At 45.0% G+C, this 27,207-nt stretch overlaps 1 protein-coding gene across 1 annotated transcript in view; it reads left to right on the forward strand.

The window, feature by feature from the left end:
- The window catches only part of BORCS5 (BLOC-1 related complex subunit 5), a 112,681-nt gene extending 102,357 nt beyond the window's left edge, over window positions 1–10,324 (forward strand). Inside the window, exon 4 of the mRNA XM_034784396.1 lies at window positions 9,456–10,324. Coding sequence (XP_034640287.1) covers window positions 9,456–9,686 — 231 coding nt within the window. The 3' untranslated portion in view covers window positions 9,687–10,324. The remainder of the gene's footprint in view (window positions 1–9,455) is intronic.
- The last annotated feature ends 16,883 nt before the right edge of the window (window positions 10,325–27,207 follow it).

The following is a 27,207-nucleotide window of genomic DNA, read 5'->3' on the forward strand; positions in this document are numbered from 1 at the left end:
ATGTTGATGTAGCCACTGGCTGATCCACAGTTGTCTGGCCATAACTCTCTTGCCTGGACAAGGCATCTTCCACTATATACTCTCTCCCTTTAATATGCACAATTGCCATGTCATATTCTTAGAGCAATGGTCCAGTGTATAGTTTGGCATTGGTACCTTTGGTTCGATGTAGCCATATCAAAAGAGAGAATGGTCTGTGAGGATCCTAAATTTTCTGGTAAATAGCTAGGACTGTAATTGCTTGATTGCCCACATAATAGCATAATATTCTTTTTTCTATGACAGAATAATTCTATTCAGTAGGTCTCCGTTTTTTATTAAAGAAAGCAGTGGGATGCTTTTTGTTACCTCCCCATTTGCATCAGTACCACACTTAAACCAGTGTCTGCATCAGTATGTGTTTCAAGTATTTTGTCAAAACCTGTTCTGGCCAGTCCAGGTTTTCTTGATAGGTTTTGATGAGGCAAATAAAACCTTTTCTGACAAGCTTTTGTCCACACTACTTTATTTGTCTTTGTCTTTTTGCACAGGTCTGCGATAGCAGAAACTCTGTCACTGAAACCACGTACAAATTGGCAATAGTAGTTAGCCACGCCTATGAAAGACTGGATTTGCTTTTTAGTCTTCAATCTAGGCCAGTTAACAATAGATTCCACTTTCAAGAGAAATTTGGCCACCGTCTACCCTGTGTTCTAAATAAGGGATTTGACTGTGCCTATTTTACTCAGGGCACGTCTTCACTACCCGCCGAATTGGCGGGTAGCAATCGATCTATTGGGGATCAACTTATCGCGTCTAGTGAAGACACGATAAAATCGATCCTCGATAGCTCTTCCGTCGACTCCGGAAATCCACTGTGGCAAGAGGCGGAAGCGGAGTCGACGGCGGCACAGAAGCGGTCGACTTGCCGCCATCCTCACAGCCAGGTAAGTCGACCTAAAATATGCCACTTCAGCTACGCTATTCACATAGCTGAAGTTGCGTATCTTAGGTCGACCCCACCCCTGTAGTGTAGACCTAGCCACACTCTCACCTTTCATAGTGAGAGCTGTCTCTCTGAGTTTTGTCAGCACAATTCCCAAGTGATTTTTATGATCTGACCAAGACTTGCTAACTACTGGGACGTCACCAATATAAGCCCATACAAAGTCTGTAACCCATTTAACACTTTATTAACGAGCCTCTGAAAGGTGGCTCCTGCATTAATTATAACTCAAAAGGTTACACTTTGAACTCATAAAGTCCCAAATAAGTAATGAAAGTGGGATTTTTTTCTGTGCTTCGCTGTCTAATGGGATTTACCAATATCCTTTAGTGAAGTCAAGAGTACTTAAGTAAAATTTTGCCTTGCCTAAACATATCGTCAATTGGGGACATAGGATATGAATCGGGTACTGTGACAGCATTAAGTTTTCTGTAATCAACACAAAACCTTGTAGTCCCATCCTTCGTAGGAACCATAATAACTGGTGAGGCGCAGGATTGTTTGACTCTTTAATTAGCCCTATTTCTAGCATACTTTGTATTTCCTTATGAATTTATTCATGCGTTTTCCCAGTGGTCTGATATGGCTTGCTAGGGGCAGGCTGGGGCCCCACAGAGTATGTCTGTACTGCAGTAGAACACCCGCAGTTGTCCCGTGTCAGCGGACTTAGGCTTACAGTGCTCAGGCTGTGGGACTATAAAGTTGCAGTGCAGACGTTCAGCTCAGGCTGGAGCCCAGGCCTTGGGACCCAGTGGAGGTGGGGTCCCATTTTGTGCTTTTTTTACAAGGAGTAACATCAAATGATCATTCACAGGCATTGTGGTCATACCATGCTTTTACTGAGGTTCTGCTGAACCATTTCCATCAGACTTTAGATCTTTCCTAAGCTTCTGTATATGTTCAGTCATTGGTTCCCCCTTAGCCTCAGTGCCACCCTCCCAGGAGTCTCTGATGAGACCTCTGACCTTCCTCCCATAGAGGAGAGCAAATGGGATGAACCCAGTGAACTCTTGGGGTACTTCCCTCTAAGCAATTAACATACAAGGTGGGTAACATTATAGCCCAGCTATTTGCCCTTTTGGTTGCATATATTCCCATCATATTTTTTTTAGAATCCCATTGACGCTTTTAACTAAACTGTTCATGGGTGATATGGGGCAGAGCTCAGCTGTTTTACCTGATACATCCTCCCTAACACAGTAAACTGCTGGGACATGCAATTTGACCCACTATCTGATAAGATTTCTTTTGGAAAACTTACTCCACTGAATATAGTGAACAAAGCCCCAGCCACTGTTTCAGCCTCTATAGTAGACAGAGCAACTGCCTCTGGGTATCTTGTGGTGTGTCCACTGTTACTGACATGTTTCAGAGTAGCAGCCGTGTTAGTCTATATCCGCAAAAAGAACAGGAGTACTTGTGGCACCTTAGAGACTAACAAATTTATTAGAGCATAAGCTTTCGTGGACTACAGCCCACTTCTTCGGATGCATACAGAGTGGAATAAATATTGAAGATATATATATATATATACACATACAGAGAGCATAAACAGGTGGGAGTTGTCTTACCAATTCTGAGAGGCCAATTAAGTACGAGAAAAAAAACTTTTGAAGTGATAAGCCAGTACTGGGCTATCTTGATTATCACTTCAAAAGTTTTTTTTCTCTTACTTAATTGGCCTCTCAGAATTGGTAAGACAACTCCCACCTGTTTATGCTCTCTGTATGTGTGTATATATATCTCTTCAATATTTATTCCACTCTGTATGCATCCGAAGAAGTGGGCTGTAGTCCACGAAAGCTTATGCTCTAATAAATTTGTTAGTCTCTAAGGTGCCACAAGTACTCCTGTTCTTGTTACTGACCTATATTTCTTTCCTCTCTGAATCACCTGGGGCATTGGCCCAACAATATCTATGGCCACCCTGGAAAAGTGTTTCCTTGATTATTGGTAATGAGTGCAAGGGGCCTTGTGGGGCCCTACAGGCTTTTTCCACTTCTGACATAAGTCACAAGTATTTCTTTCCCTCATTCTGAATATTGGGCCATAAATACTCAGAATATTGGGCTGCCTTTAACTTTTCATATGTCCTCATTGATGCCAAGTGACTTGCACAAGGATAGTCGTGGGTTAGTAACATTAATTCCCCACAATTCTTAGTGGGCTTAATCAGTTGTTTGTAGGGCTCCCCAGACCTTCTATTTTTCCCCAAGGTTGCTTTTCTGTACATCCTTCCCTCTTGTACAAAAAAACTTCCCCTGTTTTCTTGATTTGGGGCTTGATGAATATGGTTCCTTTTATGCTTTCTAGGGATAGTATATCTACACTACCCGCCGGATCGGCAGGCAGCGATCGATCCAGTGGGGGGTCGATTTATCGCATGTAGACGCGATAAATCGACCCCCGAGCGCTGTCCCGTTGATTCATCACGTCGAGACACGATAAATCAACCCCCAAGCGCTCTCCTGTCAACTCCTGTACTCCACTGCGAGAGGCGCAGGCGGAGTTGACAGGGGAACAGCAGCAGTCGACTCACCGTAGTGAAGACACTACAGTAAGTCGATCTAAGCACATCGACTTCAGCTATGTTATTCACGTAGCTGAAGTTGCATAAGTTAGATCGATTACCCCTTCCCCACCCCCAGTGTAGACCAGACCTGCTTCCTGTTCAACATCAAAAACTGTTTGGCTTTTGCTCGCAAGGAAGTCTGGCACAGGTAAGGGGAAAGGCTCCCCCTCCTCCTGCAAAAGGTTACACTTTGAGACACAAAACTATTGTCTGCTGATAAAGAGAGAAAATCCACCTTTCCTTCCTCAGTGTTAACTTCTGGGAACTCAGAGACATGTTCCTTTTTACTATGGGTCACAATAGTAACCGCTTTGGGCAGTAAGAACATATCATTACCAACCAGCACATCAGCTAGTAAATTCTCAAGAACTCCCATTTTTAAGTTACCCCTTAAACCTTCCCATTCCAATAGAATGCATGCTAAAGGCACTGTCATTTTAACCTGATCTAATGATAGCAGGTTCACTTCTTCCCTAGAGAGCATGTTGCTTTCCTGAATTGCATCTCTCCTGATTAGGGAGATCTGAGCACCACTGTTTTGTTAGCCTTGACAGACTTTGCCATTTACTTTGGCCATTTTAATGAACTCTTTGTCCACCTCTGAGAGATCAAACCTGACAGAGTTAACTAGAACTCCCTCTGCCACCACTGAAATTTCTGACTTCAGGGTAGATATATTAACTTGAACAGATAGTTCCAAAATCACTCAACAATCATTCATAGGACACTCCCTTTTCATATGATCAGGGGAAGCACTCGAGTAACACTTTCAGGGACCATCTTCTTGGGCTGGGGTTCTAGGAGGAGAGTGGTACTGAGGTCGGGTGGACTTCACTTCCCCCTTCCTTATTCCTACGGACAAACCAGGGACCCACTTTTACTCCAAATCTTTGTCCTTCTCCTTGGGGCCTGCGCTCCCTGCATAGTCTTGCTCTTACGTATAAGTCAGCTGTTTCTGCAGCTGCTTCTACTGATACAGGAGTTTTCTCCCACACAGCAGTTCACACTTCTTCAGTGCAAACCTCAGAGAATTGCTCTTGAGCTATTAAATCCACCAATTTGTCATGGGTGTTTGCCCCTTTACTTTTAATCTGTTTTTTCAAATAATCCACCATTTTATGCACATATTCTCCTTGACTTAATTTATCAATCGTTTTAAGGTTCTTCAATATGAGGCAATAAGCCTCTGGTGTAATTTGAAACCTTTTTAATGGAAACAGTTTAAAAACATCACATTTCATATAGCTTCACTTACATCCATATCATTAAACACTTGAAATGCTTTCCCCATCAGCTTGGAGAACACAACAGTCATTCTCTGGTCCTCAGCGATGTTCTGTACACTGCAGATCCTTTCCAAGGTGGTCAAAATTCCTCAATGCAGCAAGTTTCCTTGTAATTAGGTCACAATTTGCCCCAGCTGTGTGATCTTTGGAGAGGACTGCTTACTGGGTTTTGTATCTGCATCTCCAGCATCCTGTGTACATGTTCACTCTCCTCGTGTTTTTGCTCTTCCATCTCCATGGCTCCCTCATGTACAGCTTCTTGGGCTAATCTCTCTGACTCTTGCTCTTTGGCTCTCTCTGCAGCTGCTCATCTCTGGTGCTCTTGTTCCTTTTCTGCTATCAGCTTCATCCTGGTGAGCTCCAACTTCCTAGCTATTTTGCTGAGGGATATGCCAGGCTGTTTTTGCCCCTTTGCTCTCAGGCCCTTTTGTTGGATGGCCAAAAGATCAGGGTGATCCATCCATCCTGCTTGCTCGTTTTATATTTTCTTTTGTTCTCTTTCCCTTACCTGAAATGAACAGAAAACAACAAACTTTTCTTTGTCTATTCCCAATCTTCTCTCTTGTGAACCTCTTAGAATCTAGTCTGCAAGTGCTGGGATTGTGATCTTTAGCTAACCAACAAACTGTGTATCAGTCCTGCTGAGTACACCATTGTGATGGCTCTCGGGGTAGCCGGAACTGAATATCACCTTGTTACGCCACTGCCTCATCATGAGGGAGTCTTGTGCTTAACTATCAGAGGGGTAGCCGTGTTAGTCTGAATCTGTAAAAAGCAACAGAGGGTCCTGTGGCACCTTTGAGACTAACAGAAGTATTGGGAGCATAAGCTTTCGTGGGTAAGAACCTCACTTCTTCAGATGCAAGTAATGGAAATCTCTAGAGGCAGGTATATATCAGTGTGGAGATAACGAGGTTAGTTCAATCAGGGAGGGTGAGGTGCTCTGCTAGCAGTTGAGGTGTGAACACCAAGGGAGGAGAAACTGTTTCTGTAGTTGGATAGCCATTCACAGTCTTTGTTTAATCCTGATCTGATGGTGTCAAATTTGCAAATGAACTGGAGCTCAGCAGTTTCTCTTTGGAGTCTGGTCCTGAAGTTTTTTTGCTGTAAGATGGCAACCTTGTGCTTAACTGGGTGTCAGTTTCCAGCACCAGCCCATTAGCCACCTAAGCACTCTCCTTTGAGCTCTGCAAGCCCTTACCAGCCCTTACTTTGCCTTGCAGGTTAACAATAGGGGCACCCCAGCCCCTGAATCCCTTTTGAAACATTCCCCTATAGTGTGTTCAGTCCATTCTCCACTGAATGCTCAAAGTAATACCGGGTCTGCTGGCCCCAAAGGAACAATACACACCAGATTGAATGGTTCAGCTCAGGCTCAGCACCTTGCTTAATATCACAGCACTTAGATATATTTAGAATGAAAATCAGAATACCCTTGTTATCAAAGATTCAAGATTCAAATGACAGAAAGTAAGAATAAAACAAAATCATAATTTTCTAGAGCCTAAACTTAATAACGTTAATCTCCTGTCTAAAGAAGTTTCTCACCTCCAAAGTCCTCTGCAGCATTTCAACCACAGCTGGCTGAGATCCAGTTTTCATGAATGTAAACGCACTGCCTGTTAACATTTCATGCACCTAAGAAGTAATCTCTACATTACTGGCCCAGTGACTAAGGCACTGGACTAGAAACCAGCAGACCCAGATTCTATTGCTGACTCTGCCATTGACTTGCAAAAGAAAGTATTTTAAAAAACATTGGGCTTGTACCTGTTTTTGCTGTTATACTGTTAAGACTTACTTTTTTATACGGGAGAAAAAACCTGTTTTACTTTAGAAATGCAAAATCAGGGAAGCCTAGATTTAGCAGGAGGAATTCTTTTGGACAGGAGGAGGGAAGGGAGGAAGTCTTGGAGGATGTGTATTTTGAGTTCTTGCACCCTAACTGATAAACACTTCCTTTTCCCCAAGTCCCAGTTAAGAAGGACTGTTGTGTTGCTCGCACTCTGGACTAGCACTTGGGAAGTAGGTGTTTAGTTCTGGACTCTGATGCAGACTTCTTATTTGTCCTTGAGCATGTTGCTTAAGACCTGAAAGCCCATTAAGGTAAAGGAAAAGACACCCATTGACTTCAGAGGTGCAGCTTGCCCTGTAACAATGACACGCCCAAATACAAAGGTAGGCATTGGCATTATAAACAGATGTTAACACAAAACATTATTTTTTAAACAGTCTGATCAAAAATCCCATTTCCCCTCAATCAGTTGCGCAAATTTCATCCTCTTGTGAGATCACTAGCTGTGCAGTTGCCATAGTCTTCCAAAATAAACAAAACCTGAATTACTAATGTGGAAAAAAACAACCACCAAGTGAATTCACCCACTTCTTTTGGGAGGTGGGGATGGGGGGACAGGCTCTTTTTTTAGCCTTTGTGTGTACATCCAAAGTAGCACAAGCCCATTATTTTTTCTTCTTTGCAGGTCAAGTGTAAACTTTCTGTGCCTCCACTTCCCTAAATGGGGATAATGATACTTACTCACATTCACAAAGTGCCCAGAGATCTATTAATAAAGTGCGCTATATGGAAGCTAATAATTCTGATTATTTGATTGTTTACTATGTTCAAACCTTTTGTAAAGTTAAGCTTTGCCTATTGCTTGGGGTTTTGAGGCCATGTGAAGAACGTATCTTGAGGAAAACTTTAAAACCAGGGGCTATTTCTATTTCAGACCCCGTGTTGCTCTGTTTAATGAGGCATGCTGACTTTTGAAAGGATTCCAACTGGCTACCATACCGCAGCACTCTCTCATTAGGTGTCTCATTTTTAAGCACGGGATTGAATTTACTTCCATCCCAAGCCGACCTGGTGGTGATCTGCTTTTACACACTACAATTTACAGAGCTAGCATCAAAGTATTAAGCTGGAGTTTTAATGGAAACCCCTAAGCAGGCTTAAATTGTTTCCACACTATTTGGAGTTTCCTGCTCTGCTGGCTTTTATTTTGTCCCATGTGTGAAAGGGTAGAGGGAGGAATCCACAGGAAAGAACAGAGGGGAACGTAAGGATTTCAGCCTGAGAGTGACAGAAAGCAGGCTAGAAAGAATTGAAGGTTAATTGATACTGTATCCGGCACTGGTGGAGGTGATAGAAAAAATGCTCCTAAATCCGCAGGGCAATTAAACAGACACATATTATTTTAATACTACTTGTAACTTCAGTTCCTTAGCAAAATATTTTTTCCTGACTACTTTTGCCTTGATTCCTTCCCTGCTGTTTTTCTTCCTGAGCTCTTGCCAGACATTGCTGGTGTGGACTGCATCAACTGTCCTCAACGGTCATTTAAGAAAACCTTGGCTGACTCCTCCTCTCTATTGTCTCGGGGACATCCCCTCCCGATTCACAAGCAGGACTTTGGAGCAGCTAAAGAGTATCCCAGAGTATCCTTCCCTAGTGCATGCTGGGACAAGACCTCAGTTGTTTAGTGAGTGCTGGTGGGAAAATGTACAGTGCAGACGTGATCAGCAAAGCTAGCTAGTTTGTACAACACTGTTGAGCTTCCAGTTACTGGGGTCAACACCCTCAATCGAACACTATTAGTTAAAATAAGGAATCTTGGTCAAGCTTGTTCACAGCAGCAGAACAACAGAAAGCAGTGCTGGTTGAGGAAATAGGGAAGCAGTTCCACGATCAAAAATGCTTTTCTTCCTCCCCTTATTACAGTAGTGTGACTGGATTCCTGAAACTCACTGCAGTGATGTTGCCAATTTAAGGGCACAATGGTAACTTGAACTGGTGACAATGAGAGCAGAAGGCCTGTGGGCTAAAGTTAAGCCATCATGCCCGCTTTCTCCCCTTCAGCTGGTAGCCACCACCTAGCATTTCTTCATTCGTGACTGAGGAGGTCGTTTTCTGCGGAGACTGAATGTAGTACTTTCGCAATTCTGTATATTTATCCTACTTCGGCTGATGATTGAGGACTCCCACTTACCAATGTTGCATGCCAGAGACAAGACCTGTGTCCAAGTGCTTGGAAATATCAGAGTTTGAATAGTCAGCAAACTGAAGTGCGTGCAAGTGTGTGATCATATGCCTGAGCCATTGCTAGGTTGGGTATTTTGGGGTCTTAGATGGTTCCAGAGGGTTTGGAATGTAAATACTCCCAACTGCTGTGAATGAGAGAGATGTATACACTAGATCTGTCAATATTCAAAATACTTGAAGGAAAAAAAAAAAAAGAAAGGAATTATCCTGTCATGCATTCATTATAAATGACTAACAGCTGGAACACTTAATAGGTTTTAAAATGGTAGATTAGAAAGCTGGGAACAGATGATGCATTGTGAATTACTTTGAAGATGAAATAACCAATATAAATGCAAAGTGCTATTCCAGCACTAACTGATCCATACCACTTCCATGATAGGTAGGTACATATTATATCTAATGGTATAGATGGGCAAGAGAGAGCTGCTACAGAAGCTCGTTTTTATAGCTACTGGGAGATCTGGCAGAGTGACAAATACACTTGATCACTGGTAAGAGTCACATGCCCCTCTGAAAGGCATTTGGAAACTCTAGCCTAACGTAGCCCTCTGTTTTGTTTTTAAACAGATGGATCTCTCAGTGGAAACTCTCTATAGCTTCATGCAGGAGCGCCAGAAAAGGTACGCCAAGTATGCAGAGCAGATCCAAAAGGTCAATGAGATGTCTGCGATCCTCCGCCGTATACAGATGGGCATTGACCAGACAGTCCCTCTCATGGAGAAGCTAAACAGCATGCTGCCTGAAAGCGAGAGGCTGGAACCCTTCACCATGAAACCTGACAGGGAGCTCAAGTTATAGTCTCTCCAAACTCCCTTTCCTCACCTTCTCCTTCAAACATTCAGCACAACGACACGCTTCCAGCACGCCCAATTGGCAGTCACTTGGAACAGACCGCTTTGCTGCCTGACTTTTTGCCAGGCTTTAAGAGGAAGAGCTGTCTCAGCTGCCAGAACTGTGAATTGAAACAGTACAGCCAGGAATAAAGGAGCTCCCTATTCGGATTGTTTGGAGAAGAAAATTTACCCTTCCTTTATCCCCATAGCAGCGCCATCTGTATTGAAACATGTGCTTCATTCCTGTAACTAGATTCAGTCTCAAAGAGGAGCGATTCCTCCACCTGATCTTTTTAGAAAAATTTCAAAGGGGTACTGGGTGTAATAAACCCTGTAATGTACTTTCCATGTCACTGGAGAGGTGGACAATTAGATGGCTGGCAGATATTTACAATATTCCCCAGCCCTGGAAACATGTATATTTTATAGGTGAAAATGTGGAGCCAGGAACAGGCTTATTAAATCTGCCTGTTGTTGTAATTAACGTGGTTTGTGTGGCAAGGAAGTTTCCCTTTCAGTTCTAGTCAGCATCTCTTTCCTTGAGGCTCCTGTTTTATGGTCTTACTAATTTATGGGGCTGTAAATGAATAACTGTTCCAGTTCCATGTGTCTGTGTCATTATTGTTATACAGGCCCTGCTCTAGCCCCCCACGTAGCGATGCTAATCCAGAACATTTACTCCAGAGCAAGTCTATCGAAACCTTGGCATCCATTGGTTTTGCATCAGGAGATAAATGTGATGGGAGCCTTTAACATGCTGGTCAGATTGTTTGCTGCTGCCTTTAGCTGGAAGACTGTAGTTATATCTTTGAAGGGAGGCTGAAATGTCCATTGAGCTTGGTGTGTTGGCTCAGCTGCCTTCATTCTGAGAACAGTTGTGAGTGCAGTGTTTCATGACTAAAACCACACCGCCCTTTGGGATCATGCTCAGCAAACTGCTCCAAAGGCAACAGGACGTTCTCACTCTATTGCAAACACCATGCAGCTCTGCAAGGGAGGCAGTGTGCTTGTGTGGGTAGAGCTCTGCTCTGGGACGTAGACAGCTGAGTTCTATTCCTGGCTCTTTCACTTGCCTGCTGGATGACCTCTGGCAGGTCAGTGCACCTCTCTGGGCCATGGTTTCCTCAGTCTCTAAAACGGGGTAATGATACTTTACTCGCCTTTGTACAGTGCTTTGAGATCTCTAGATGAACGGTGCTGTATAAGCCACAAATATGTAATGATCTGAATAGCTGCTTCATAGTCTTAACTCAAAGGTGAGGAACCCTTCCCTGCTTTTGGCTTGTAGTGACCTGAGAAAAGAAATCAAGACCCACAATCAGGCCCAAACATGTGCTTGTTACTTTAACCACAAAATGTCACTGAGAGTGAAACGCACACCTGTACCGGGCTTGGGTAGTCACTGTGCCATTCCACAGGACGCATGCTGCAGCGGGCCTGGATCTTGGAATCCTGAAGCAGGGTGTGATTCCTGTTGGCTGCTTTGAATGCTAGTAGTCTACTCGCAGTTCTGTTTGAGAGCCTCCTGTGACATTCTCCCCATGTAGTGGATGGTTAGGTAATTTACCCAAAGGTTTTTTTTGAATGTCTCCTACAGGGCCTTATTGTACATGTAGAGAATTTACTCAGCCAAAGTTTGTGTCTAAGCACTGGTGAGTAAGTGCTCAGGCTCCTGTCAATATTAATTGCTGCCTGTTGTTCTCTTTCGTTGCATTACCTAAGGCCAGGTGGTTTGTATTGGTATCCATATTGTAGAGTGCAGCCCACTTTGACTTATATTTGAAACATAGCAATGGTTGGACTCAAGCCCTCTGAACATTGTGAGGGAATAGAGTCCCTTTGAAATGAGGAACAATTAATGATTCAGATTTGGCAAAAGATTTATTGGCAGGATACATGCAAGTAAAGGCAGCTTAACGGGCCCAGTTCTCCACTGCTTTATACCTTGTGTACTTGTGAGGAAAAAACTGCCAAATCAGAATTCTCCCCTTCCTCACACCAATGATAGCATTTTACAACAGCTTTGCACCAGTGCTAATGACAACACAAAGTTCAAGGCGAGGGGGAATCGGGCCCTGAGGTCCTGGGCTCTGTCTTAGATTGTCAAGACAATTGCAAGCCAAAAGCCATATAACACACATCGCCTCCGTAGTGGAGAGATCCATTTGCTAAATTGGGGAGCACTGTAATAAGATCCCTTATCATGCACCTTGGCGCAACCCTGATCTCTGCCCACTATTCCATCATCCCTGGTTGTCTGACATTCCCTCGAGCAGCTTCAAACAGCTGCCATATTTCCTTAAATCAACCTGACACACAAATAGTACCTCCTCTCTCGAGTTACACTGGCTTGAGATCCAGGATGGGCAATAGTCAGTCCTAGACTAATGACGAGTTGAATGATCGATATCCCACAACTGTGCAGAGCTAGAAGCTGGAGGCTTATACCACTGGGTTGGTCACAAGATACCAGAGCTTATATTTTGTTAGGTCTTTTTTTAGAAGGTAGGTACTGTAAATGTGTTCTCTCCCATAAAGGTCTGGACAGTTGGACTCCTGGTATTAAGGTACTAGATCAAAGATGCAATATATCCTGTGGCTCCACAATTTATTTTGTCTCTCTAAGTGTGGTGTACATGTGCATACACAATGTTTCCCATCTTCTAAGTACTTTCCAATATTGCTCCTTGCAGCACAAGTGAGGCAGGTGTCTTGAGTATTCTCTCCATTTTACTACAGCTGCAGAAACTAAGGCAATGATGTAATTTGCTGCAGATGACACAATATTCCCTCTAATTTTTTACGTCCATGTGCGGAATTAATTTTGTTACATGCACCAGTATGGAGGTGATGTGTGGTGGGGGTGGGGTCGAGGGGTTTGGAGTGTGGGGAGGGGCCTCCGGCTGGGGGTGCAGGCTCTGGGGTGAGGCTGGAGATGAGATGTTTGGGGTGCAGGCTGCCCCAGGGCTGCAGCGAGGAGAGAGGACTCCCCCCAGTCCTTGTCACAGCAGCCTGGGGCCGGGGGAGAGGCACCTTTCCCTGGCCACGGCAGCTCCGGGACTGGGGAAGAGGCGCTTCTCCCTGCCTCTGTGGCCCTTGATAGCCTGCCGTGTGGCGGCGCAGCTTAGAGGGAATTTAGATGCCACAGCAAATCAGCAACTTCTTAATTTATGCACTGTTGCCATGAAACATCTAGAAAATGGTCTGATTGTGAAAAAAATTCTTATTTGTGAGAATCTGGTTGCATAGCTCTCTGGACGCTGCTGAGTACCCTGTTAATGCTTTACAAATAGCAAGGAAACAGCAATGTGGTATGCAGGTCTCAGTGTCGGGTATCAAAACAAACCAGTAAAAATCAGTAGCTTAATTGGAAAATATAACTGGGCCCTGATGCCAAACATCCTCAAAGTGTCAGCCATTGACAGAGAAGGCTTTGGATTCTTCGACCATGGGATGGTGTTCCAAGAAGGAGGAGTGCTAGGCAGAGACGGGCTCCACCTAATGAAGAGAGGGAAGAGCATCTTCGCAAGCAGGCTGGCTAACCTAGTGAGGAGGGCTTTAAACTAGGTTCACCGGGGGAAGGAGACCAAAGCCCTGAGGTAAGTGGGGAAATGGGATACCGGGAGGAAGCACGAGCAGGAGAATGCAAGAGGGGAGGACTCCTGTCTCAGACTGAGAAAGCGGGACAATCAGCGAGTTATCTTAAGTGCCTATACACAAATGCAAGAAGCCTGGGAAACAGGCATGGAGAACTGGAAGTCCTGGCACAGTCAAGGAACTACGATGTCATTGGAATAACAGAGACTTGGTGGGATAACTCACATGACTGGACTACTGTCATGGATGGATATAAACTGTTCAGGAAGGACAGGCAGAGCAGAAAAGGTGGGGGAGTTGCATTCTATGTAAGAGAGGAGTATGACTGCTCAGAGCTCCGGTATGAAACTGCAGAAAAACCCGAGTGTCTCTGGATTAAGTTTGGAAGTGAGAGCAACAAGGGTGATGTTGTGGTGGGAGTCTGCTATAGACGACCAGACCCGGGGGATGAGGTGGACGAGGCTGTCTTCCGGCAACTAGCAGAAGTTACTAGATCGCAGGCCCTGGTTCTCATGGGAGACTTTAATCACCCTGATATCTGCTGGGAGAGCAATACAGCGGTGCACAGACAATCCAGGAAGTTTTTGGAAAGTGTAGGGGACAATTTCCTGGTGCAAGTGCTGGAGGAAGCAACTAGGGGCAGAGCTCTTCAAGACCTGCTGCTCACAAACCGGGAAGAATTAGTAGGGGAAGCAAAAGTGGATGGGAACCTGGGAGGCAGTGACCATGAGATGGTCGAGTTCAGGATCCTGACACAAGGAAGAAAGGAGAGCAGCAGAATACGGACCCTGGACTTCAGAAAAGCAGACTTTGACTCCCTGGGGGAATAACATGAGGAGGAAAGAAGTCCAGGAGAGCTGGCTGTATTTTAAAGAATCCTTATTGAGGTTGCAGGAAAAAAACATCCCAATGTGTAGAAAGAACAGTAAATATGGCAGGCGACCAGCTTGGCTTAACAGTGAAATCCTTGCTGACCTTAAACGCAAAAAAGAAGTTTACAAGAAGTGGAAGATTGGACAAATGACCAGGGAGAAGTATAAAAATATTGCTCAGGCATGCAGGAGTGAAATCGGGAAGGCCACATCACACTTGAGTTGCAGCTAGCAAGAGATGTTAAGAGTAACAAGAAGGGTTTCTTCAGGTATGTTAGCAACAAGAAGAAAGTCGAGGAAAGTGTGGGCCCCTTACTGAATGAGGGAGGCAACCTAGTAACAGAGGATGTGGAAAAAGCTAATGTACTCAATTATTTTTTTGCCTCTGTCTTCACGAACAAGGTCAGCTCCCAGACTGCTGCACTGGGCAGCACAATATGGGGAAAAGGTGACCAGCCCTCTGTGGAGAAAGAAGTGGTTCAGGACTATTTAGAAAAACTGGACGAGCACAAGTCCATGGGGCTGGATGCGCTGCATCCAAGGGTGCTAAAGGAGTTGGCGGATGTGATTGCAGAGCCATTGGCCATTATCTTTGAAAACTCATGGTGATTGGGGGAGGTGCCGGATGACTGGAAAAAGGCTAATGTAGTGCCCATCTTTAAAAAAGGGAAGGAGGAGAATCCGGGGAACTACAGGCCAGTCAGCCTCACCTCAGTCCCTGGAAAAATCATGGAGCAGGTCCTCAAGGAATCGATTCTGAAGCACTTAGAGGAGAGGAAAGTGATCAGGAACAGTCAGCATGGATTCACCAAGGGCAAGTCATGCCTGACTAACCTAATTGCCTTCTATGAGGAGATAACTGACTCTGTGGATGAGGGGAAAGCAGTGGATGTGTTTTTCCTTGACTTTAGCAAAGCTTTTGAGACAGTCTCCTACAGTATTCTTGCAAGCAAATTAAACAAGTATGGGCTGGATGAATGGACTATAAGGTGGATAGAAAGCTGGCTAGATCGTCGGGCTCAACGGGTAGTGATCAATGGCTCCATTGGCAGCCGGTTTCAAGTGGAGTGCCCCAGGGGTCGGTCCTGGGGCCGGTTTTGTTCAATATCTTCATTAATGATCTGGAGGATGGCGTGGACTGCACTCTCAGCAAGTTTGCAGATGACACTAAACTGGGAGGAGTGCTAGATATGCTGGAGGGTAGGGATAGGATACAGAGGGACCTAGACAAATTAGTGGATTGGGCCAAAAGAAACCTGATGAGGTTCAACAAGGACAAGTTCAGAGTCCTGCACTTAGGACGGAAGAATCCCATGCACTGCTACAGACTAGGGACCAAATGGCTAGGAAGCAGTTCTGCAGAAAAGGACCTAAGGGTTACAGTGGACGAGAAGCTGGATATGAGTCAACAGTGTGCCCTTGTTGCCAAGAAGGCTAACGGCATTTTGGGCTGTATATGTAGGGGCATTGCCAGCAGATCGAGGGATGTGATCATTCCCGTCTATTCGACATTGGTGAGGCCTCATCTGGAGTAGTGTGTCCAGTTTTGGGCCCCACACTACAAGAAGGATGTGGAAAAATTGGAAAGAGTCCAGCGGAGGGCAACAAAAATGATTAGGGCTGGAGCACATGACTTATGAGGAGAGGCTGAGGGAACTGGGATTATTTAGTCTACAGAAGAGAAGAATGAGAGGGGATTTGATAGCTGCTTTCAACTATCTGAAAGGAGGTTCCAAAGAGGATGGATCGAGACTGTTCTCAGTGGTACCTGATGACAGAACAAGGAGTAATGGTCTCAAGTTGCAGTTGGGGAGGTTTAGGTTGGATATTAGGAAAAACTTTTTCACTAGGAGGGTGGTGAAGCACTGGAATGGGTTACCTAGGGAGGTGGTGGAATCTCCTTCCTTAGAGGTTTTTAAGGTCAGGCTTGACAAAGCCCTGGCTGGGATGATTTAGTTGGGAATTGGTCCTGCTTTGAGCAGGGGGTTGGACTAGATGACCTCCTGAGGTCCCTTCAAACCCTGATATTCTATGATTCTATTCAATGGGTGGCACAGAAAGCGTATGTGTGACGATTGCTTTGTAAAATGTCGTGTACGTGTTCTCTAATTGTTCACAATTTTATTTCATTTCTCCACCATTAGATTTTGTAACCCATAAGTCTTTGGACCACTTGCGGTGGGAAAGCTACTCCTTTCTATATCTCCATAAGCTGCTGCTTTGGTAGTTTTGCTGCTTTTGATTTTCTTAACTGCTGCTGCTCTCCAGTTTGCTCCATGTCCTGCTTATTGGCTTCATCTCAGACATATGTGATGCTCAAGGTGTTCGATGCTCTTTTCTCCCTTCATGCTGTTTAGTATGGTATTTGATGTAAGCCTTGAGTCACCAGCCTACTAATGCAATTCCTTTTCCAAACCTCCTCCCAAACAGCATCAGAAATAGTCCCAATAACTCTCTGTTATGCCATCCATGAAACACAGCTGGCCAGTAGTTCTGGAAGAGATTCAGCCCCACACCCTGACACTAGTAATACTCAAAAGTGACTGTAAAAGGAAAATAAACATTGCTGTCCTTTGCTGCTGCATTAGGATGTTAAAAAAGGTCTGATGGTTTTGGGGTTGCTAAAAATGCTTGGTGGCTTATGTTTCTTTTGTTTTAAACTAGAAATATTAGTCCTTGGCCTCCTGTTATTGATTGAAAATCCTCTGGAGAACAAGGTGGGTTTCTGATGTCATAGGGCAGTGGTTCTCAACCAGGGGTATATGTACTCCTGAGAGTACACAGAGGTGTTCCCAGGGGTACCTCAGCTCATCAGATACTTGCCTAGTTTTACAACAGGCTACATAATAAGCACTAGCACAGTCAATACAAACTAAAATTTCATACAGACAGTGACTTGTTTATACTGCTCTAAATATTATACACTGACATGCAAGTTCAATATTTATATGCCTATTGATTTATTTTATAATTATATGGTAAAAATGAGAAAGTAAGCAATTATTCAATAACAGCGTGCTGTGACACCTTTTGTATTTTTGTAATCAAGTCGTTTAAATGAAGTGAAACTTGGGGTACACAACACAAATCAGAATCCTGAAAGGGGTACAGTAGTCTGGAAAGGTTGAGAACCACTATCATGTGGGATTGAAACTTGAGTAGATTTTCTAAACATTGTGTGTTTTAGTAACACCTATTTAACTCAAACTCTTTCCTTTTGGAGAAAGGAAGATTACTTACTTTACAGTAACTGGAATTCTTCGAGATGTGTGATCCCTATGGGTATACCACTGTGGGTGTGCATGGGCTCCATGCACTGAGACCGTCCATGCCTTTGTCACCTCGTGTTCTGACCCAAGGGCATAAGAGGTGGCGTAGCCTGACCACCTCTCCAATTCCTTTTCTACTGTGAATCACCTTAGGAAAGGATCTGAAGCAGAGGAGAAGGAGGGTAGGCAGCAAAATACCCATAGGGACCATACATCTTAGAGAACTCGAGTTACTGCAAGATAAATAACCTTCCTTTCTTCTTTGAGTGGTGGTCCCTATGGCGTACTCCACTGAGGATGACTCACATAGTATTCATAGAGGAGGAGCGTGCGAGGAACCATGCTGCACCACAGACTGCAGGACCACTATTCCACACTGAAGGATGTGCTTGTACCAGATTCTAATATCCAGGAGGGGAACACCCTGAAGAGAAGCCACTGAGGTAGCCTGAGCCTTGAGGGGGAGGAGTCTCCATCAGCTCATAGCAGAGCAGGACGCAATCTGAGCTCCATTTAGAAAGTCTCTGTGAGGAGATTGCTTCCTCTTCCATCCTCTCAGTAATGGACACAAAGAATCACAGAGATTTCCTGAAGGATTTTCTCCTTTGCAGGTAGAAAACTAAGGCACGGCAGACATACAGAGAATGGAGCTTCCTGTCTTCTTTGGTTGGTGTTGTGAGGGTTTTGGGTAGAAAACAGGCAGGTATATGATCTGAGTCAAGAGGAGTTCAGAGGGAACGTTGGGAATGAACTTGGGGTGTAACCTCAAAGAAACCTTATCCCTATGAAAGAACTTGTCTGGAGGGTCTGCTATAAGGGCGCCGAGCTCACCGAGTCTTGTGGAGGTGAGTGCAGTCAGGAAGGTCACCTTCAGAGACCGATAAAAGGAGCAGGAAACCAAAGATTCAGAAGGAGGATTCATGAGCGCTGACAACACCAGATTGATGTCCCAAGTTGGTGCCGGTTCTGGTACCAGAGGAAATGTTCTGGTAAGTCCTTTTGAAAAACCTTAAAGTTGTAGGGTGGGTGAAGACTGAATAGTTCACCACCACAGTATGGAAGGCGTTGCTTGCTGTGAAATGCACACAGTAAGCTGAGAGATAGGCCTGATTTCTTTAGGGAAAGGAGGTAGTCCAAAATGGTAGGGCTCTGAGTGCTTTGGAGGTATTGGACAACGTTGGCACCAGATAGAAAATCTTTCCATTTAACGGTGTAACATTTTCTCATGGAGATCTTCCTGCTGTTATTAGAAGATGTATTGTACCCCCAGTGAACGTGACCTTTCTAAGCTTGTCGTCTATCCAAATACAAGACTTATAAATGGAGGGATGCTGGGCTGGAATGGTTGGTCTTGCCTTTGTCTTGAGTCAGCAGGTTTGGAAACTGCTGGAGTCATAGGCACAGACATGCCGCTGTATGAAGGATGCTGGTGAACCAAAACTACCTCAGCCAGCAAGGTGCCTAGAATTACCAAGGCTTTGTCCTGCTTGATTTTTCTCAGGATTCAAGGTAATAGGGATGGGTGGGAAAGCATCTATTAGTGGCTCTAAGCACTGAACTAGGAGTGCATCAGCCTTGGAATCGTGACCTGAGCTGCTTGGGAGCGGTAGACTTGGCATTTTTTGTCCTCTTGGGATATGAAGAGGTTCCATGCTGGAAATCTGCACTGTCGGAAGATGTTCTGTACCACCCAGCCATGCAGTCCCCACTTGTGCTCACTGTTGAATTGTGCTCACTGTTGAAATGCCTGCCGAGACTGTTCGCCAACATGTTTGTTACTCCCAGGAGGTGCACTATCAAGATGATCATCTGGTGTTGGATGCACCAGATTCAGAATTTGACCACCTCTGTTCACAGAGGGGTGGACCTCACTCTTCCTGTTTCTTGACATAGCATATTATGGTTATAATGTCTGACGTAAGCTGAAGATGCATGGATGAAAGGCAGGAACCTTTTGCAGGTTTCGTGTACTGCTCTCAGTTCAAGGTGTTTGAAGTGCAGCTTGGATTCTTGTTGGGACTATGAATCTTGGGCCACATGATCAACCAGGTGGGCTCCCCAGCCCAGTAGGGAGCCATCCATAACTAGCATCTTTGTGGTGGATGGGGGAATGAAGAGAAACTTTTGCACATAGCTTATTTGCTTTCCCATCAGGTGAATGTCAGGATACTGAGGAGAATCAAGACTCATTTGTCCAGCTTGTTGTTGCTAGGAGCATAGATTGTCTGTAACTAGGCCTGAAGGCACCAGAGGTGGACGCTTGCAAAGGGTGTCACATAGATGCAGGAGGCCACGTGCCTGTGGAGGACCAGGCAGGATCGAGCTGTCATCTGAGGGCTCAGATACCAAACGGGTATTAGAAGAAGTGGGGACTGATCAGCAGCTCCAATGGGTCCCATCAAAATGGGACAGAAGTTTGGAACTGGGCAGAGGATGACACGGGGGCATTTTGTCTGCTCTGCTGCATCTTCTGGCACTTCCTGGGAGGCTCATAAGTTCTCTGATGGTAAAAGGGGTGAGGAGCAGGACGTAGTTTATAAGGAGATGGTTTGGAGTACTTCTCCAAGGTGCTGGGGTGTAAATACCAGTGGAGCAGACGGTTGCACAGGAGTCTTTAAGGGTGTGCAGAGACTTATCAGTTTTCTCACTAAGTAGATTGTTGCTGTGACTCATTTCTTGTGAGTACCTCTTGTCAGCGAGGTGCAAACCCGCACTCTCTCTGCTTGCGGTGCCCCCTGTCAGCTGTTGCCCTCATCAGGTTGGTCTTCAGTGGTTCAGCCCTACAACGAAGTCACACATTAATCTAAACACATGAAGGAACCCTTCTTGGGGTAAAAGGTCCAACAGGGCCTGTCCCTGTGACCTTGTTACTGTCTCTAGCCCTGTTTCTGGGCTCAGTCCTCAGCCCCTTCTGGGCTAGCTTTAAGTCTGTGTCTGTCCTGGTAGAGAGCAGTTCCCGCAGGGCTTTCACCCTGGAGACTCTTAAGTCCTACTCTTCACTTGGGCGTCTAAACGAGCCTTATCCCCTTCTCAGGGCTTTGGCCACACCAGGCCCACCCAGTACTCCAGATCCTGACCCAGGGACCCTATAAATAGCAGCCAGGTGATGCTTCCTGCAGTAATTGCTGCTGTTATTCCCTAGGCTACTTCCCACATAGTCCCTTCCCCCTCTTGGGTTCTTGGTCCCGTTTGAGCAGGGTCTGTCCTAGGGCTCCTTGTCTGGAGAGTTTCCCAGTCTCTATCATGATTTCTCAGGGTCTTCTCTCAGGCATTTTTGCCTGGAGAGCTTGTAACAATCCTATCCCTGCTTGAGCAGGGATTCTCCCCAGTCTCTTTACCTGTGGAGTTTTACAGCCCCTTAGTCCATCTTCACCCTTCTGGTCTCAGCCAGCAACTGAACTGCTCAGGCCCTGCAGTGCCTTTCAACTGAGCCTGCTGCATTCTGATTGGCTGCTTTCCTGCAGCCTTTCTAGGTAGGCCCAGAGGGTATGCAGCCAAAAGTTTGCCAAAGCTCTGGAGAGGACAGTGTGTAAGTATTGCCTGCCACCATCCCTATGCTGAAAAGGAAAGATGTGGTTGGGGTTGCTTGAAGTCATACGGCACTAGAGAGTGTGAAACCCAGATAGACGTCAGAGCAGGGGCTGTGGTAGTCAGGGCTGGCTCCAGGCACCAGTGAAGGAAGCAGGTGCTTGGGGCGGCCAATGGAAAGGGGCGGCACGTCCGGGTCTTTGGCAGGAATTCGGCGGCGGGTCCCTCAGTCCCTCTCTTCCTCTTTGAGCTGCCGCCGAAGAGGAAGAGAGGGAGTGAAGGACCCACTGCCAAATTGCCGCAGAAGAATGAAGCGGTGCGATTGACCTGCCACCGAAGTGCCACCGATTGTCTTTATCTTTTTTGCTGGAGCTGGCCCTATTGGAAGTGAGACATAGGACAAAGTTCTCTGGTGGCTGAAGCAACACAATGTTGAAGTGCCGGCGTGTGGCACTTATAATTTTAAATGTTTGATTTAAAAAAAAATTAAAACCATTTTGAGGGGTATTGGATCGACAAATGATGATTAGTGAGTTTATCCTTCCACTAAGAAAAATAGTTCCTAACTGGAGGAGAAAAGAGCAGGGGAAGATTATAAACCATGTTTAAAGAAATGGGGAAAAATACTGAGTGTTTTCATTTCTCTTTTCTCTCTCCATTTGGAAGGTTCCCTGGTCGAGTTGGGTCCCCTGTCCAGCCCTCCAGAAGCCAGGAAGCCTTTCAGCAGCAGTTTGTCCCAACAGGCACCTGCAGCTCCCATTCTAACAGCCATTCAATATTCCAATTTTAGTTAAAGTAGCACAGAGGTAAAAGGGTGTAGAGGGCAGTAAGGGAAGCCTGGCACTGTTGGGTTGGAGGGTGCCCCATTTTTGCCTCCCATCTTCCACAGTCTGCCTCAGCTTTTGTGCCCTCAATAATTCTGCCCCTCCTCTCTTCAGTTTAACATAAAGGGCATAAGATCATTCAGTAATAGTCACAGTTGTGGGATGGGTAGGTGAATGTGTCAGCAGCGACCGGTTTACAGCTTTGAATGAGCCATCTGATGCCATACTCTAATTTCTGTTCAATCTGTCTGCCCCTTACTAGCCTGTGGTCATCTGGTACAGGTAGGGGTGTCTAGTATAGCTTTGGGAGTGAAAAAGTCTGGATGGGACATTATTATAGAACTGTATTGGGGAAGAGAGGAAGGGTGGCTTAATGCTTAGGGTGCTAGCCCAAGGTTCAATTTTCTGCTACACACAGACTTCCTGTGTGATGTTGGGCAAGTCACTAATTCTCTCTGTGCCTCTGTGCCCCATCTGTAAAATGGGGATAATGACAGAGGTGCTGTGAGGATAACTATGTTAAATATTGTGAGGTGCTCAGGTACAATAGTAATGGAGGCCATAGGAGTAGCTAAGGTAGGGGATGGCCATGTTCTACCATAACCTAACTGTGCACTGGGATGGTGAGACTTGTGGTGTAGATGCAGTCCTGCCCCACCAACACTTTAGTGCCGCTTCAGTGGTTTATGTTGTTAGGTATATCTCCATAGGTGTGTGTGTATGTGTATATATATATATATATATATCTCATAGAGCTGGAAGGGACCCTGAAAGGTCATCTAGTCCAGCCCCCTGCCTTCACTAGCAGGACCAAGTACTGATTTTGCTCCAGCTCCCTAAGTGGCCCTCTCAAGGATTGAACTCAAAACCCTGGGTTTAGCAGGCCAATGCTCAAATCACTGAGCTATCCCTCCCCCCCTTATTGAGTGAGGTTGATTGTCCAGTAGTTTATTTAACGCTGTATGAAAGTTGTGTGTATTTGTTTACTAAATGCAACTTCCTCCAGTGCTAGGCAGCCGGAGGATTTCTCACGGTGGGCTGTTATCTAAGGATATTTTCAAATCGCTCTAGCCAAGGAGACAACCTTGACTTGAAATATTTATTCTGTTTGGCACTGCTTAGGTTTTATTAATAAATGAAGGATGCGTGATTCATGCTGGAACCTCCTCTGTGGTGACTTCTTTGGGGGGCGGGAGAAACTTCTTATCTTTAGAAGTTCTGTCCAGTTCCTGTGTGCTATCCTGTGGGTGGAGGTCTTTAACCCTGTTCTGTGTTTTCTGACGCATATCATTTGAAGGTAATCATCTCGTTCTGAAAAATGCTTGGAGTTCAGCTTTGGGGTAATCCTGTATTGATTCAGCCAGCAGCGGTCTAAGCTACAGGAGAGTGCTCTAAGAGTTCATTAATTACACTAGGTCTGTATTACCTTTCCACACATGCACTATTAGTTTGACAATAGGTTTTCTGCATGATAATTTCTAGCTTCAAAATACAGCAGTGGGCCTCTAGCCTGTTAAGTAGGAGGGTTGACCATTGACCCCTGGCATTTGCTACCATAAGCATAGCGTTAAACACACCATCAGTACAGTAGTAGCCACCTCCTGATGTAAAAGTGTGTTACTGGGCAATGGGTTTAGTGTCATACATTTGGGACTGAATTGTGCGTAGCAGGAGGACTTGAAACATCTGCTGGGCTGGGACCCAGAGGGAAGCCTCCCTAAAATCCTGTTGCTGCCTGCCACACTCCTGTAACAGAATTGTTAAAGTTCTTTCACTGGGTCTCTCTTCTGGTGGGGGGGGAGGGTAGCATTGTTCAAGGGGAAATAAGGAATTGAGGGGTGGGGAAATGCAGGCTACACCTTCCTGACCAACCCATAACAGCAATCAACCAGCTAGAAGACCAAGGGCTAAAAGGAAAAAGTGAGTGAGTTTGCCTGCAACCACTGGGCTTGGGATAGGAAAACAGTGAACAGTGCAAAAACTCCCCTTTGTGCTGGGGTTTTGAACAATACAAATATTTGTTAATCCAATTTGTATTTTAAGTGATTGTGGGATGTTACCACAGCTGTAGTCCAGGTGCCTGGAACTCCTACTTTCTCACAGCAGTCTGTCACTGTACCCCAGTTGTGACCTGGAATGGCCATCTCTTAAGGTATAGAGTTAGGGTCCATTCCTGAACTGAGAGACACTCAGGCAGTAAGTCCCCTGTACCCACAGAGACTCAGCACTGTTCAGGGCACTACGTGTGTTTGCATGGAGTCAGTTGCAGATTTGAGGCCTTAATTTTTTCTCCATGCCAGTTCAGTCTTTGACCTCTTTGCTCTGGCAGTGTCAAAGTAGTGACTTAATCGAAAGCTCTGTTGCCATAATCTGTAGTACCATAGGCAGAGCTTTACCTCTGGCACTTCCCAAACAGTAGGTGGAACTACATGTTCAAAAATTTCCCATAAGCTAAAAATATAACATAAATGACTAATTGTCAGCACCTCCCTCTAATAGGACAACTCTATAATCTTTGTCTCTTTTGCAGCAGTTGATAAGCCTAATTACACTCCAGCTTTTTAAAAAGGCAGCACTTTATGGGAAAGGGTGAAACTACTGAATGCTAGAAATAGCCCCCTTTTTCTTTTCTGTTTATAACAGCTGTCCTTAATCATCTGGCAGTATAAACTGTAATGGAAGATTTGTTTCTAGAAACTCTAAGTCTTACGTATGACAATTCCACCTGGAAGACCTGAATTCCAGTTGAACTTCACGTAATACTCTAGAGGGGTAGGTTGCCAGGAACTCAGTTGTCCAATAAGGATAATGATGAGCAGAATTCTTTTGGGCTTCAAAACAAATTGTGTTGTGGGAGGGGGATTAGTGTGATCACTACAGTATTACAACAATGGGATTTTTTTACCTCAGGAGGAAGTTAAAGGTTAAAAACAAATGCAAGGGAGTTTTTGCTCAGCTTTAATGTGAGAGTCAGGAGCTCCTAGCAAGAACTCCAATTTTCAGAACTGTTCAGCCATGGTCTAATTCTGCTCCTACTGAAGACAGTGGCCATAGAGTTAGGCCAACACTGAGTGCTTTTGAAACCACCACTCCTTGGTGATTTTTCATAAACAGAACAAGCACCGATCAAATCAGGTTGTGTGGTTGCTGTGTTCATAACTAGCAGCAGATTGTTCCACAGCCCTTCACTACTTACAGCAAGTTACAGTTTTGACAGATGAATACTCTGCACGCACACTTTGGGAAGCTTGAACTATCTGGAAAAATGTCTCCATAGAAATGTTATTTACTGGTCTCTTAATACCAATAAAGTAAAGCATTTCAAATTTGTTAAGTTCCTTACACTCAACAGCACAACATTGCCTTTTTCTGCATTATGGAGTTCTCTTGTTTTATGATTGGAGAAGTAGAGCAAGTTGTCCACTAGAATCTGGATTGAACACCACAGGTCTGAAACTTAGCCTTGATATGAAGCTAAAGCCATGTCTACGCAGCAACTAGACAGCCAGGGCTCGGGCTGCAGGACTATTTCAGTGCTGTGTAGACTTCCAGGCTTGGATTGGAGCCTGGGCTCCAGAGCCCTGAGGGTCTCAGAGCTTGGGCTCCAGCCTGAGCCTGGAAACCTACACAGCAATGAAATAGCCCCATGTTTTTCTTTGCTGTGTAGAGAGAAGTTCCACAGGTGAAAAGGCAGTGCATTTAATCAGTAGGCTACCAGACCCCTGAAATAGTAGGAGGCACATTTGAGAATGTAGTTAGAACTGGCTTGTGGCAACATGCAAGCTGCCGATGCAGCTGACCAAGTTTTGGTGAGTCCAACTGTATTTCATCTCCTTCCCTTCTGCCAGAGAGGGCTTGGGGTCTCTTGTTGCAGTGCTCTGATGGCACCAGCATGGAGCACAGGAGGGTGGGTGTGGGGAGAGGAGTACAGTAAATCATGCAAAGGCTGGGTGGTGTATGCAGAGTGGGTGTGAGGAACAATTGGAAGATAAGCAGACTCATTTTGAAACTACTCTTGTTCCTTTTAAGGTCTATTTCTCAAGGAGAACTCAAGTGCAAAATGTTGTTCTATTTAAATCAGAACTTGACTTGCTGGGGGCAGAGTGAAGTTGAGTGAGAGCAGACACTGCAAGGAGGTTTTCAAAATGTGCATTTTTCTTCATATAAGAAGATGAAGCAGTTTAGATGAGATGTCACTCTTGCCCTATTTTTTTCCTGTATTGGATTCAAGCATTTATTTAGCACTGGCAGTTTGTTTTCAGAAAGCCAGCACAAAGTAAGATTGCTAGTTAGATGGTGCTACTACCTCCTAGGGAAGGGGAAATACAGAAACTCTACCCTTTCCCTTTTAATATTGTAAACAACTTTAAAGAACAAAACAAAAAAAAAACAAGACACTGCTGAATTTTGGGTGGATAGTTAGGAATGATTTTAATAAGCTGTCAAGCAAGGGTTTGTAGGAGTCATTATAGCCTCTGGTGGTATCACCCTTGACTCAGGGGTGCTGGAACAATTTGTATAGTGGAGATGCTGAGAGCCATTGAACCAAACTGTAAACCCTGTATATGATGGAAACTACTTCAAGACAGGGGGTGCAGCAGCACCATTGCCTTGACCAGCTGGTAGGTTGACATCTCAGCCAAAGAAACAGACTCATCTCATCCTCAGTTCAGTACTGTAACAGCTTACACGCTTTTCCCAGAAAAGAATGCAGCACACTTACTGTATAACTGCTACCACTTAGTCTCAAAGGTGAGGCCAGGCTGGCAAGTCCACTGTCCCCTCATGTGTCACTCCCCCTCAGCAGCAAGGCGGCACTGTGTGCGCACACCTGCATATGCAGCATCAGTCAAAGCAGTTATCCGTCATGCTAAACAAACTAGGGGAAGGGCAGCACGAGCGCATAGCACATGAGGCACTCCCCCGGCCCCTAGGTAATTTAAACAGTGAAATAGTTGCTGCAAGACCAGTAGCACAGCTGTTCTACAAAGCCTCAGTATATCCACTTGGGAAACTGGATTATTGCCTTGTAAAGCAAGTACCACCAGGCATTTGTGTTTAACAATAACAGACAGTTTAAAAGGTTAACACAAGGATACAACAGCTGTTGCTGTTCTAATGGGTAGAGAGTGTGTGGCAACAGGCAAGAACACCAAATGATTATTGAAGATGTAGAATCACTACTGACTGCTAGGTGTGACTAAGCTCAGTTAAAGTTCAACATTTGTTCGCCTCCACTTCAGCAAAGTTACCCATTCTGTAATTAATAAGTAGATGACCAGAAGCAGCCGTTGGGAAAGATCCAGCCTCCTGGTTGCTTGGAACTGTGTTGTATGCAGACAGGTAAGTGCATGCTCTGCAGCTGACTGCAAAAAGTCTCACAGCCATTCTATAGA

This window comes from Trachemys scripta, chromosome 1 (genome assembly GCF_013100865.1).
Source record: "Trachemys scripta elegans isolate TJP31775 chromosome 1, CAS_Tse_1.0, whole genome shotgun sequence".
Classification (NCBI taxonomy): Eukaryota; Metazoa; Chordata; order Testudines; family Emydidae; genus Trachemys; species Trachemys scripta.